The sequence below is a fragment of the Leucoraja erinacea genome, chromosome 18 (genome assembly GCF_028641065.1).
Source record: "Leucoraja erinacea ecotype New England chromosome 18, Leri_hhj_1, whole genome shotgun sequence".
In the NCBI taxonomy this organism is placed as follows: domain Eukaryota; kingdom Metazoa; phylum Chordata; class Chondrichthyes; order Rajiformes; family Rajidae; genus Leucoraja; species Leucoraja erinaceus.
The window spans coordinates 34,782,402-34,796,513 of NC_073394.1; the positions used below are offsets into that span (position 1 = coordinate 34,782,402).

The following is a 14,112-nucleotide window of genomic DNA, read 5'->3' on the forward strand; positions in this document are numbered from 1 at the left end:
ACTGCAGTTTCATTCAGAGCTCAATGAGATTTCAGGCCAGCAGTGGTGATAATTGAGTTGGAGGCACACAATAGGCAGTGGAATGGAAAGAAAGGGGGAGCAGTGAGTTTGTAGGTGAAGTGGGGGAGGTGTGAAGAACCCCAAAACACGGCACGGTGGCACAGCTGCAGAGTTGCTGCCTAACCATAACAACATCAGAGACACGGGATCGATCCTGACTACGGGTGCTGTCTGTACGGAGTTTGTACGTTCTCCCCGTGACCGCATGGGTTTTCTCCGAGATCTTCGGTTTCCTCCCACACTCCAAAGACGTACAAGCCTGTAGGTTAATTGGCTTGGTTTAAGTGTCAATTGGCCCTAGTGTGGGTGGGAAAATGTTAATGTGCGGGGATCAGTGGTCAGTGAGGACTCAGTGGGTTTCAGCGCTGTATCTCTAAACTAAACTAAATACAAGGTCTTTAAAACTGAGGCATGGATGAGAACGAGTAGGGTACCAGGTAGAACCACTGCCTCAAATTCAGAGACCCTGGGTCAATACTGTCCTTCCCGTGCTGTCTGTGCACAATTTATACATGTCATCCCTGACCACGTGGATCTCCCACAGGTCCTCTGGTTTTCTCCCACATCCTGTACAGTGGCAACAGTAAATTATTCCTAATGTAGGTGGGAGGCAGGAGAATTAGAGATAGGAGCGTGGGGTGGAATTCAATGCTTGTGAGAGTGAGTAGATTGCCAGGATATAAGTGGGGGAAAGGGATATATGTGATTGTGTTGAACACTCTATCAGACTTCCACAAGTTTACGGTGGAGAGCATATTGAGTTCTGTCACAACCGGGTTTGGTAACTCGAATGTCCAAGAATGACGGAGGCTGTAGAAAGTAGTAGACATTGACCAGTCCATCATGGGTATTGACGCCAACACTGAAGGAATCCACAGCGAGCGTTGCCTCAAGAGTATTGTGTGAAGTTCTATCTGCCCCATTAAAGAAAGGATGTGGAAGTGTGCAGAAGAGGTTTACTTGAACGTTGCCTGCATCTGAGAGAATTAGCTACAAGAAGACAATTGCCTTTTCACCAGCATTAGAGGTTGAGGGGAGAGAATTTCATTCTTTTTTTTCGGTACATACGATATTGAAATAATCTTGACCTGACAGAAGTTGAAAGAAATTGTGAGGTGCATGAAGAAGATAGCCGGGACGTTTATCGAAGAGTGAAAATGTCAAAGACTAGAGGGCATAATTTTGACGTCAAAGTGGAAATTTTAGAGGAAATATGCGGGGCAGGTTTTTTTTTTAATTATACAAAGTGGAGGGAGCCTGAAGCGGTGGTGGAAGTAGATGTGATAGTGGCAATAGACAATAGGTGCAGGAGTAGGCTCTTCGAGCCAGCACCGGCATTCAATGTGATAGTGGCATTTAAGAAGCTTTTAGATAAGCTCATGGAGATGCAGGGAATGGAGGGAGATGGAACAAGTGCAGGCAGAGGAGATTAATAGCCCTGTCCCACGGTACGAGTTCATTCCAAGAGCTCTCCCGCGTTTGCCCTGATTCGAACTAGGAGATTTACGGTAATGGACACTCGTCGGTACTCGGGGCTCTCGTGGACATTTTTCAACGTGTTGAAAAATGTTCACGAGTCTTCCCGTGCTTATCTGCCGTTGGCGAGTCTTCCCGAGAACCTGACGTTAACGTTACGAGCCGCTAAGAGACGTCCCCGAGCTCCGACGTATCCGCTACGTTCATTCTCCGTGCTTATCACGAGTTTGATTTTTTTTTAAACTCGGGAGAGTTCTTGAATGCACTCGCACCGTAGAACAGGGCTATAACTTGACATCATGTTTGGCACAAACATTGTGGGCCAAAAGGCCTGTTGCTGTACTGTACTCTTTATGGATTTTGCACAACGGTTGCACCACGTACTTCTGCTTTCTGATAATTTGGTTGTATTATTGGTGCTATATTAATATGCCTGTGAAGCTGCAGCAAGAAAGAATTGTATAGTTCCATTCTTAGTACGCATGATCATTAAACAGACTCTTGAGAGCCAGTATAGACTCGATGGGTTGAATGTCCTCCTATGTCATCAGAAAATCTGAGAAGAAGCCATGCAGGTTAAATATTAATTGGGACACGCATGGAGTGGCAGTGGGCATACAGGTGGCAAGTTAATCACGACAGTGCAGTATACATCGATCTACAAATGAAGAGCACTCCCTGTGGGACTGACAGGTGCGTGGGTGTACATGAGCGGATGTGTGTGTGTGCGCGTGGGTGGGCCTGTGAATCCCTGCTTTTGAAAACTGCGCGCTAACAGTTGGAAAGGTGCAGCAATTCCCCTGATGCTGCGACTAATGAAGCTGAATCGCAGTAACAATCTGCAAACCCATTCGTTATACGTGCATGGAATTCCTCCTGACACGCTCTGCCTCATTACCTCGCCAACAGAGAATCTCATTACAAGCCAACATCACATTTACATGATTAGTGTGGAATTACAAATCAGTTTGAATACACATCCTCTTTACTGCAGTTAATTAAACATTTAAATGTGAGGCTGTTATGACATTTTAATTCTGAGAATAAAACGCAGTGATGAATAAATAGATGGTGATACTTTCACCAGATGGTTTCACAGGCTACAAGGTAGCAACGAGTGGATATTTTTCACTCACTGATGGCCTCACAGCCAGGCCAAGAGCAATTATCAGGAGTAATGGACCACTGACAGCATCAGGAGCACACAGCCAAAACAATTTTACAGAAGGTGGATGAAGATGTGCCCAAGAACCAGCCACTGCTTGAACACGGTCATTTCTGCACTTCACAGTCATTTCTGCTTTTTGATATTTGTCAGTCTTTCTCCACCTTCTCACACCAACCATTTACACCTTCCCACACCACTCAATTACTCCTCAGATGAACAACCCCAAGATCCCTTCCCCACCTAGGGTCACAATCCCCCCCCCCGCATTCTTCCCAGGACCGCAAACCCCTTCTGCTCTTTTACTCCCACCTGCCCAATACCTTCCTGTGGCAATAATCCCCTCCCCAGCTTCCTGTCCCCGACCCTCGAGAATTACGGATCCTTCTCCTTACAGCAGATCCTCCCGCTGGGCTGTGTGTCCTCAGTAAGCTGGATGTTGCTCCTCTGATAGAATTTGGGAAGATGTCAAAACCCACTAGAGAACCCACTAACTATCTGCCCACCTAAAAATCACCATGTTTCTACCTTCTATCCTTTAACCAATATTCTCCCCATTCTAACACAGTGGAGTGGAAAATCTCCAGTCCAGTTTCTGTAACATGTGATTTAAAAATACAAGCAATAGCATCATGTGCTGGAAGTAACTCAGCAGGTGAGGTGGCAGCCTCCTGAGATGCTGCCTGACCTGATGAGCTACTCCAGCACTTTGGGTATTAACCAGTATATGCAGTTCCTAGTTTCTACATGCAATGAATGATATTAACTGGTCCACTCTGCAATAATAATAAAATTCCACTCCAAAAAGTTCCCCTTGTACCACCATTTTGCCTAATACGTGATGTTCCATGTGTCGTTAGCAAGGAGAGACTAAGATTTTACTAACAACTTTTCTTCAAAACACAAAATAGTGGAGTGACTCAGCGGGTCAGGCAATATCTGTGGAGGAAATGGACAAACAACATTTTGGATTGGGACATCTTCAGATTGATTGTATTATGAGGGAGAAAGCTGGAAAAGAGAGGTGTGGATGGGACAAAACATAACAAGTATTAGGTGGTTACAGGCAAGGTAGGTTTTGATTCACAGGGGGGTGGAGTAAGTGACAAAGGCTAAAGGTGAAAAGGAAACAAAGGGTGCTGGATGAGGAGAGAAGAAGTGGAGTGAAATCTAAAGCCAGAGGGAGGAATAAGAATGAAAGAGAGTGAAGATAAAGGGAAATGTGCCATTTGAATGGGAGGCAAGTGTACAACAGGGGAGGGAACAGGGTGTGGCTGGGAGAAATGGGTCCCCTTTTACCTGTATCTCCTCTGGATCGACATTTCACCACTTTATTCCTCATCTACCACCCTTGGTTTCCCTTCATCCCTTGTCTTTTTCAGTGCCAATCAACCCCCCACCTCACCAGTTTTCACCTATCATTTGCCAGGTTTTGCCCCATCCCCACCTCTCTCCCCCCTGCTCCTATCAGTCTGAAGGGCCTAACCCGATACGTCATCGGTCCACTTCTTCTGCGGAGGCTGCCTGACCCGCTGGGTTCCTCCAGTACTTTGTGCTTTGATCAAGATTCGAACATCTACTGCTCCCTGTGTCTCTGGTCTTTTAATTCCCTAATTTTACTCTCCTTGAATAACAATGTAACATTTCAGAGTACATTTTTATTATAAACACTCTCTCCACAGCACGTGCCCAGGGGATAGGTCTGGTTTAAGTCTCTTTTACTCTTTAATACTTTATTTTCAGCAAGTTGCCATCAGACCTTAGATCCCACACCATCAGTGCCACATTGAGAGGGTCTCAGTAAATACAAGAAGCAAATACTCATGTAGTGCTCTACATATTCCATTATCCTCTATTTCTCCTAGGAGTCGCATTGCTTTTTATTAATCTCCATTTTAAATAGTTGTTAAAGCTCTTACAATCATTCAAAAAAATATTTCTTGCTAATCTGCCTTCAAAATCTACTTTCACCCTCTCTTCCATTTTTTGACCATTGGATGATGCTTCCGAAAACACTCTCAATCCTCGGACATACTATTCTTGGCTATATTTTAAGCCTCTTATTTTAATCTTCTTTCAATGATTACAGCAACTGTAGAACATTCATTCAGCAGGATAAGAAATACTTATAACTGTAGAAATGGTAACGCAAGGATTAAATTATGGACCCTGCCATCCAGATGCCCGACTAAATATCCAGTGACTCATCCGAATCCGCCCACGGCAGAGTGGAAATTAAATTCAGTTAATTAAATTGTATATCTGTTTTGCTTTTAATTTAAAAGCACACATCGGTATAAACCACAAAAATCACCTCTGTAACACAAAGTGCATGGGCCTGTACAATAGAAAGTATAGATTGGAAAAATGTGTAGAGTAGCTGGATGTGTAATATATGCACAATACTCAACTCCACTCACTACTCCTTATAAAACATAGCAGTCGATGCCTACATGCTGCAAGACCTAGTCGATATTCAGGCATAGACTGATAGGAGATTGGCAACAAAACTGTGGTTTACCTTAAAATAAAATATCTTGCCCACTCTCGTCCTTAAACACAATTTCCTATCATTGTTTGCACTTGACTATATTTGATGAGAAACACATTACATTAGACAATGGACATTATGTACCACCGTTGGTGTGGATTAGAGAAGCAGTTTGTGTGACCGTCTGAAGTTTATTCACAACACCAAGGATGATCTATTATGGCTACAATATTTGGCGGGGCATTGTTTGTCCGATATAAAAATAGAAGATGCTACAAACACTCAGCAGACCAGGGTACATCTTGCGAAGGAAAACAGAGCCAACGTTTCAGGCCAAAGGCCCTTTGTTAGAACTGGAAAATGGGTTTGGCGGGCACCTGAGCAAAGACAAAGAGGGGAAGAGACACTACTGAGTGTGAACAAAGCAAAAGAGATAGATAGAAATCCCATCACAGAGCAGCAAGCCTCTTCATGTTGGGCATTCCAGGAAGGGAAGTGGCAGTGAATGAGAAAAAAAACACATGAAATTCAAAGAATAACTACAGATGCTGCGAATGTAAAATAAAAACAGAAAAAATGTTGAAAATATTCAGGAGAAGCTGCATCTGTGGGAAGGAAATTATCAATGTTTTGGGCTTAAAAACCTTCAGCTGAAATCATTTGGGGTGTTTGGGTATGGCGTTTACTTGGTGCCAAAATCACCTCTGTAACACAAGGTGCATGGGCCTGTATAATAGAAAGTATATATTGGAAAAATATGGAGAATAGCAGGATGCTTAATATGCACAATGCTCGACTCCACTCACAACTCCTTATAAAACCTACATGCTGCAAGACCTAGTCGATATTCTGGCATGGACTGATAGGAGATAGGCAACAATCACACCGCACAAGTCATGAGCCATGATCATCTCAAACCAGAGATGGACCAACCCACCTATCCTCAACAGCATTGCCATCGCTATTGTCTGGTCAACATCTTGGGGCAGCTATGGAGCAGTCACCTGAATAGTATCTCTGGCAGCAGGTCAGAAGCTGGCCATCCAGTGGTGTTCCCATGTCCTGATGATGGAGGTTGACCTGCAGGCTGAGCTCAGGGTCAGAAAGAATTGCAGTGGGTTTTGTAGATGCTGGATGCTAGGCTTTGCAGCTATGGCACACTTGTGGTAGAGGGGCAGAACATTTAGCTTCTTGACATTTTACTTTGTATACCAAGGCATCATTGATATGGAAAAGGGTTTGAAAACCTAAACTAGTTAAAGATTATACTTAACAATTAAAGCTAACAGCTGCCGATTAAATAGAGTGGTTAGCACCTGCATTAGCCTTCAGACGGTACGCTGCATTCAAACCTTTATATTTAATTCTCCTGACCTATCCAAACTCATTCAGTGTTCAGTAAGTCTGCCCCATCAACACTTCCAGCAAGTAATGGTGGAAGTGTTGGGGATGCTGGGGAATTACATGTCCTGGTTTGAAAGAAAATGAATCCTAAATCCAAGACTGATGTAATTATAAAGAAGGCACATCAGCACCTCCACATCCTGAGAAGATTACGGAGAGTTGGTATGTCAAGGAGGACTCTCCCGAACTTCTACAGGTACAAAGTAGCGAGCATGCTGGCCGGCTGCATCGTGGCTTGGTTCAGCAACTTGAGCGTCCAGGAGCGGAAAAGACTGCAGAAAGTTGTGACCACTGCACAGTCCATCATCGGCTCTGACCTCCCCACCATCGAAGGAATCTATCACAGTCGCTGCTTCAAAAAGGCTGCCAACATCATCAAATCTACACCATCCTGGTCACACACTCATTTCACCGTTGCCATCGGGAAGAAGGTACAGGAGCCTGAAATCTGTAACATCCAGGTTCAGGAACAGCTTCTTCCCCACAGCCATCAGGCTATTAAACACGATATCAAATAAGCTCTGAACAATAACAGTTTATTATTATTATTGCACTATATCTGTTTATTTATTGTGTATTTATGGTGTATGGTCTATAGATACACTGAACTTTTATCTCCTGTTCTGTATTATGTTTACAAATTCTGTTGTGCTGCAGCAAGTAAGAATGTCATTGTCCTATCTTGGACACATGACAATAAAACTCTCTTGACACTCTTGACCCTTGACAGTATATCTTACCTCTGTCCTAATATTGGCTCTGCAGTTCCACCAAATGTACCGTAATCCATCCCATAGAAGTTCAGCCCCAGCAGAATCTTATGCCTCCAGTTTGCATCAGGGTCCAATGCCTGAACACAGGCTTGTATCCAAGGGATGGGAGAATTGGGGCCGGGTCTGGAAAACACAGGTCAGCTCTCAACATCACAACATATCAAACTCGAACAAAGCCAGGATCACATCAGCAGACATTCATACAGACTGTGCTCGGATCGAAGTAAAGGAGGGAAAACAACACCTGAAGCTTTTATGTACAATGCAAATGAATTAAAAGTTTTAGAGATTCACAGGTAATTTGCACGAATCTCATAACTTTGCAATGTTCGACCTGGGACTTTCTGACTGCTGTCAGACATTTAGCATGCAGCAAGTGATGCCTTCCATAATGCAAAACTGAGCTGAAGTGTTGGCAGCTGAAGATCACTGGTGTGATTTAAAGAAGATAATTGACGATAAGCGGAGAACCAGGCTACTCTATTCATTGAGTGACCAAACGTAATGCATGAAAACCTGGGATGTTTGGTCCTACCATGTAGGCGAGGTGGTGGTGGCTGAGGATGGTGCAGAGAAGCATCTATCATTTAAAGCTAACAGAATGTGGACACAGGCCGGTCATCCTAGCCTAATGGACACGTGGAGAAGTCCTTTGGAAACAGTTGTGGAGAGGAGTGAAGAATTGTGGCCAACTTTACTCTTACTAAAAATAACATGTCAGTATTCAATATTTATTTAGTATGGGTACAAAATGAATAAGGGGCAGCTGTGTAGAATGCCATGTAGAGCCATAATATGGAAACAGGCCCTTCAGCCCAACTTTCCCACACTGTCTAAGCTGTAGAATTAGTCGAGGCCAACTTTTATTTTACTAAGCATATTTTCAAATGTAGCAAGAATTGAAGATATCTATAGCATGGCCTTGCAAAAGTCAAATCCTTCTGCGCTGGAACCTGGAATTCAGTGCCTAGTCTTGAACTAGCTTCCCAATTCCATTGCAAGTGCCTCTAGAGAAACCGGCAACACCCCTTGTTCCATCACACAAGCCCAATGTCTGGTCCTTGCTTTGCTCACGTTTGATTGCGTTTTTCTTCCCAGCAGGCAGCTGATTCCTGCACCAGCAGCCTGCTGGGATCTGCTGGCCGTTGCAATTCCCTGGAATTGCCATTGTCTCATCCAGCCCATGCTCCGAAGTGGGCACTAAAGGAAAAGCAGTGGTGATGGACGGTGAGAGGATTCACGTGTTCTACAAATCTCCCAACATGAACTGTTCGCATCAAGAAGTGGCAGTAAAAAAAAACAACTGTTTCCTCAATCAATGTTGTTACAGGCAGATAGCGTGAAGTCTCCAAAGCCCATGTGAACACATAGACTCTGCCAGGGCCCCTAGGTTTAGAACCATCAGCTGATCACTTCCCTTCATCCTCCTCCTTCACAGAGAGCACGGAAAGTACAGGAGTTTGAAAGGGGATGCCACCAGACTTCTTCCCCTCTGTTACCAGGCTTACGAACGGTCCTCAGAATGAGGTACGAGGCACAACTTGATAGAATGGGGAACGACAATCAAAGGATTTACAGTGCGAGGATGACAGCATGCTATTAAAAGGTGCATGGATTAATTACCGCAATTGTTCATTCATGCTTGGTACTAAAGGAACACAGAAAATGTGGCTCGACAATGGATTTCAGAAGAAATTAGGGACAATATTAGATCCAAGATAGAGAAATATAAAATGGCCAATAAAAGCAGCATTCCCAGTAGCAGGAACAGTCTAGAACAGCAATGGGGGACAGGAGGATAGATTAGCAAGGGGAAAATGAGTATGAGAGCAAACATGCAGGGAACATGAAAACTGCATGCAAAAGCTTCTACAGATATGCAAAATAATGAGAAGCACAGATAAGGTAGACAGTCAGAACATTTTTTCCCCAGTTGGAAACGTCAGACTTCAAGTGCATAGCTTCAAGGTGAGGGGGGCAAATATTAAAAGGAGATGTGTAGGTCAAGTTTTTCCTCTTTTTTCCCCCACATGGGCCTGGAACACACTGCCAAGGCTGGCGGTGGTGGAGGCCGACACAATAGTGGCATTTAAAAGGCTTTTAGATAGGTACATGCAGGTAATGGAGGGATGTGGATCACATTCAGATAGAAGAGATTAGTTTAACCTGACACCATGTTCGGCACAGACTTTTTTGGCCGAAAGCCTAATCCTGTGCTGTACTGTTTTATATTCTACATATGCAAAGAGAAAGCGATAGGATGCCTTCCAGAGAAAACAGGGATTTTTATAATAGGGAGCACAGAAATTGCAATTAAATAATACTTTGTTTACGAAGGGTGGTACACGAAATATGCCAGATATATTTGGGGATAAAGGGCTGAGTTTAAACTGCAAATTCTAACTCCCACTATTTAGTTTAAAGTCTACAGTTAATCTACAGTCTTGACTATTCAAATCACTCGGACAATGGTCCACCCATATGAACTGAATTACATCCTGATAGAATAGCTCTCTCCTTCCCCACCACTGATATTGGTGTCCTAAGAAGTGAAATCCATTGAACCGCGTCCAATATTTCCATGATATGAGGAGCTGCAAATTATCAACCTGCATGCCTAGGACAATCATCCGTCAATATAACACTTCTGACCGCAGTGTGATGGTCTTTGATACGTGATTAGGCCGAAATATGGCACAACCGAAGAGCAGGAGACCTTCACGTGCATTTCCCAGTTGCCAGCCATTGACGGTGAGGATTTTCAGCTAGTGCCACATTGCAAGTGCATGTTGAGAGGTGACGGTCTTTGCAGTTCATGAGGAGCCTCAGTTTCCACGGGGAGTCCACAATGCCATGTGAGTGCAATCTACTAATTCCTGAAGTTGCTGGGAACTCACAATCTTGTCAAACCCACAGGCCAGGTTTCTATATCACGTGCATGGAGGTGTCTCGGGATTCCAGTAAGAAGGATGTGGACCATTAGCTTGTGAACTTCAAAGATTTTGTGCTACAAAGCAAGGGAAAGAAAGCACGCATCACAGAATGGATTTTTCAGGCTAACATCCTTACTCGAAATGGCCTTAGGTGGGATATCTGTACCGGAATAGGAGTAAAATATAATAAAACCACAATATGATAGTCTCAGAAACCATCCATAGTCTTCATCTTAATGAAAGATGCTAAGGTTCAGAACCGAAATGATGTATGATTGTATAATGTGCAACTTGACAGATGGAGAATGACACAGTATTTACAGTGCATAGGTAACAGCAAGCATTTAAGACGTGTATGGATGTATTTCAACAATTGTTCATTAACGTTTGTCACAAAGATGAAAGCAGCAAAAGATGGCTCAACCATGGATTTCAAAAGGTATTAGGAACACAACTAGAAGCAAGGAGATACATATGTTGTTCCAGTCTGTATAGGCTGTGGATGGGAGCAGTGCTGGGGGAAGGTAGATAGGTCAAGTACAGTGCAGGGCCAGCCATGGAGGCCAAGAGGGCTGTACATTCAGCTTTCACACGTCGGCCAGACTGTCACAATTACAGACGGTGGAACTGCCAAACCCAAGGGCACACAGCCTTGTGACAAATCTTACCGAACTGCATTCGAGTAGTCATATGTCATGAGACTGAATCCATCCACGACTTGAACCAACTCGTCAAAGTCCTCTTTCTCAAACATTCCAGCCTGGTTGGTCCTAAAAAGAGGAATGGAAAAGGTCAGTGGTAAATAGTAATGGTGATGCATCTAGCTCGATAGACTGGACAGCACCCAACAAAAGCTTATACACACGTGGCAATAAACTAAACTGAACTGAAACTAAACTGGAAGGTGGCAAACGGCAGTGTTTAGCATTCCCACCATCGCTGACCAAGGGCTTCATTGACACATAACCAATCCCACTCACCCATTCCCTCTGTAACCTCACATTGTCTCACACCCCACGACTACTTTTCCTCTGAATTTCCTGAGGGACAGCCATGATTTGAATGAAGTATTTGGCTTTGTATTTGACATAATCCCATCTCTCCGTGGCATGTCTACCCCTTCTCATTCACCCAGAGTGCTCTGAGGGTAGTACTTTCCCACAAGACTGAATAGAACTGAAGTAATCCAGGCACAACCAACCCCGCAGCCTTGCCTCTTTGTCTGCTCCGTACTGGAGTTCCTGCACTCAGCAAAGTCTCCTTCTTTCAAATCAATGGTTTCCTCTATCAATTCCTATTCCCCTCTCCCATTTACTTCAGCTCACATCTCCATCCTTCACAATGCCTTACATTCATTTGTCTTGCCTTCTCATTTACTGATGCCACCGCTTGTCCAGTCCCATGCTTTGTTGTCAGTAAAAAAAGTGGATGGAGCAGAAATGATTAGGACCAAATAAAACAAGTGGGAGCAACATAGCGTGTGCTCCGATTTCAGCCAAATGGAATCTTGATGAACCAGAAGGAACTGGTACAAATGGGAATGTATTGGCAGGAACGGTGGCGATGGAAGAAGATAAAAGGAACTTTCAAAAGGCAAATGAGAAAAAAACTTGAAAGGAAAATAAAATAGAGGATTTAACTGCATAGCTGTCAGAGAACTACTGGCAGAACACGCCATTCAGCGATAGCATTCCACAGCATGTGCAGAGTTAAAGGTTAGAACACGAAGAAAGCTGCAGATACTGGCTGCGTACTGACCAATAGCTCACAACCAACGTCACACACGTGCCAGCGCACACACATGCACACCTGTCACGGCAGCATGGCAATTTGTAGATGATACACACAGCTGATGGAAGGAGGGCAAGTTTAGGATGGTGGATGGGATGTCAAGTAAGCACTTCATATTGTGCCTGGATAGGATTAGCACCAACAACCGGAGGGGAGCTTATCAGAGTCCTCCCACGTGTGCCAATGCAGCCAATGCAAAGTCAATGGGGGTTAGGAAAGGAGTCACCCAGTACTGGATGTACAGCCTCCATCAGACTCTTGTAGCTGGTCCAGTTATGTTTCAGCTCATGGTGATCCCAGGATGTTGATGGAAGGGAACTCAGCAATGGCAATGCCATTAAATGTCAAGGGCTTATGGCTGGTGTCTGCCATTTACTTGTGTGGCACCGATAATACTGGCCACTTACCAGTCCATTCCTGAATGTTATCTCTGTTTGTGGCGTTAAGGGCTGCCTTAGACGGAGCCATGTCACCGTACAGCTCCTTCAATGGATTAAGCAGCTGAGTGATATACATGGGGACTACTAATTAACACATAACAAGGAATAAGATTTAATGTTGGTCTGAAATGAAAGGGCCTTTTCTCTTAAGGGAGTAGTTGGGCTAGTTTGTCCTTCAACATGAGACCTTTTCTGAGAGTGCTCTTTAATAAACCACTCCAAAATCACAAACAGAGACATCTCCCTGCATCGTACGTCCAAATGCCTTATTCTCAGGCCTCAACCATATTCCTGAACAGATATCCATGGTGCAAACAGGTGTTCATAGCGCACTCCCATCTTACCCCGGAGTAATTGCTGGCGGGATCACCATCACAGCTTTCAGGTTGGCTTTGTGCAGGGCTTCTGCCAAGTGTTGGATCATGTGAATGAGTTCCCTGCAAAACAAACACATCCCATCAGAGGCTGCCCCTGTAGCCGTGACAGCCCCCAAGCTGTGGCATGGAGTTTAGAAATCTCAGCACAGCAGCCAAATCCTCAGGTTTTTTTTTTTTTACAATCACAGAATTAACAAAACAATCTTGCAACTCAACACCAAGTGAAGCTATTTCTGAAATGCACACATGTTTAGCTCCTTTTAAAAATCAATATCTACACTGACAATATTTCTCCATCATCAACCTGCCTTCTGCAACCAAGGAAGGGGAGCAGGAGTAGCTTTTCTTCACACACGCACAGTTCATGATTAGATTGGATTAGATTATTGTCAGAGTCAGAATCAGAGAGCAACATAATTCCTTGTTCACATGAAGCACATAAAGTAAATAGTGTAACAATATAATAACAATAAATACAATGACAAATTCCAAACAGCATAATCAGGTGATCAATGCAAAGATTATAGTGCAATCTGAAGTAGTGCAAAAACTATGTGCAAATGAGGAGGTGAGTAAAATCTATTGCAGCACCTCCGGGTAGAGGCCGTGAAAGAGGCGATTAGTTCAGGTGTCTGATAGCTATGGGGAAGAAGCTGTTCTTAAGTCCGGATGTCAAAGCTTCTGTAGAAGGTAGAAACGAGAAAAGGAAATGGCCAAGGCGGCAGGCATCCTTGACAATGTTCCAGCTTTCCTGATGCAACACACTATGAAGATGGAGTGGGTGGAAGGAAGTGACGAGAACGTGTTGGACTAGGCGGTGTTCGCCACCCTCTGCAGGGTCAAGGGGTTAAGAGCAGAGCAGTTGCCACACCAGGTTGAGATGTATCCCTTTGGAATATTTTCATAGCGCATCAGTAGAACTTTAAGAGAATCCATGTGGACAAGCCAAATGTTCTTGGATGCCCAAAGTAAATAGGTCAACAGAGGTTCATCTGCATCTCCTCCAACCTCATCTATTGCACCTGCTGCTCTAGATGTCAGCTGATCTACATCAGTGAGACCAAGCGGAAGCTGGGTGATCGTTTCGCCGAACACCTCCGCTCGGTCCGCAATAACCTACCTGACCTCCCGATGGCTCAGCACTTCAACTCCCCCTCCCATTCCCCATCTGACCTCTCTGTCCTGGGTCTCCTCCATGGCCA

The 14,112-nt window shown here is 44.2% G+C and overlaps 1 protein-coding gene across 1 annotated transcript in view; it reads right to left on the bottom strand.

Moving 5' to 3' along the window:
- The window catches only part of chid1 (chitinase domain containing 1), a 90,569-nt gene that overhangs the window by 30,012 nt on the left and 46,445 nt on the right, over positions 1-14,112 (bottom strand). The window contains exons 9-11 of the mRNA XM_055649981.1: positions 12,878-12,970; positions 10,971-11,072; positions 7,337-7,492 (exon numbers count right to left, since the gene is read on the bottom strand). Coding sequence (XP_055505956.1) covers positions 7,337-7,492; positions 10,971-11,072; positions 12,878-12,970 — 351 coding nt within the window. The remainder of the gene's footprint in view (positions 1-7,336; positions 7,493-10,970; positions 11,073-12,877; positions 12,971-14,112) is intronic.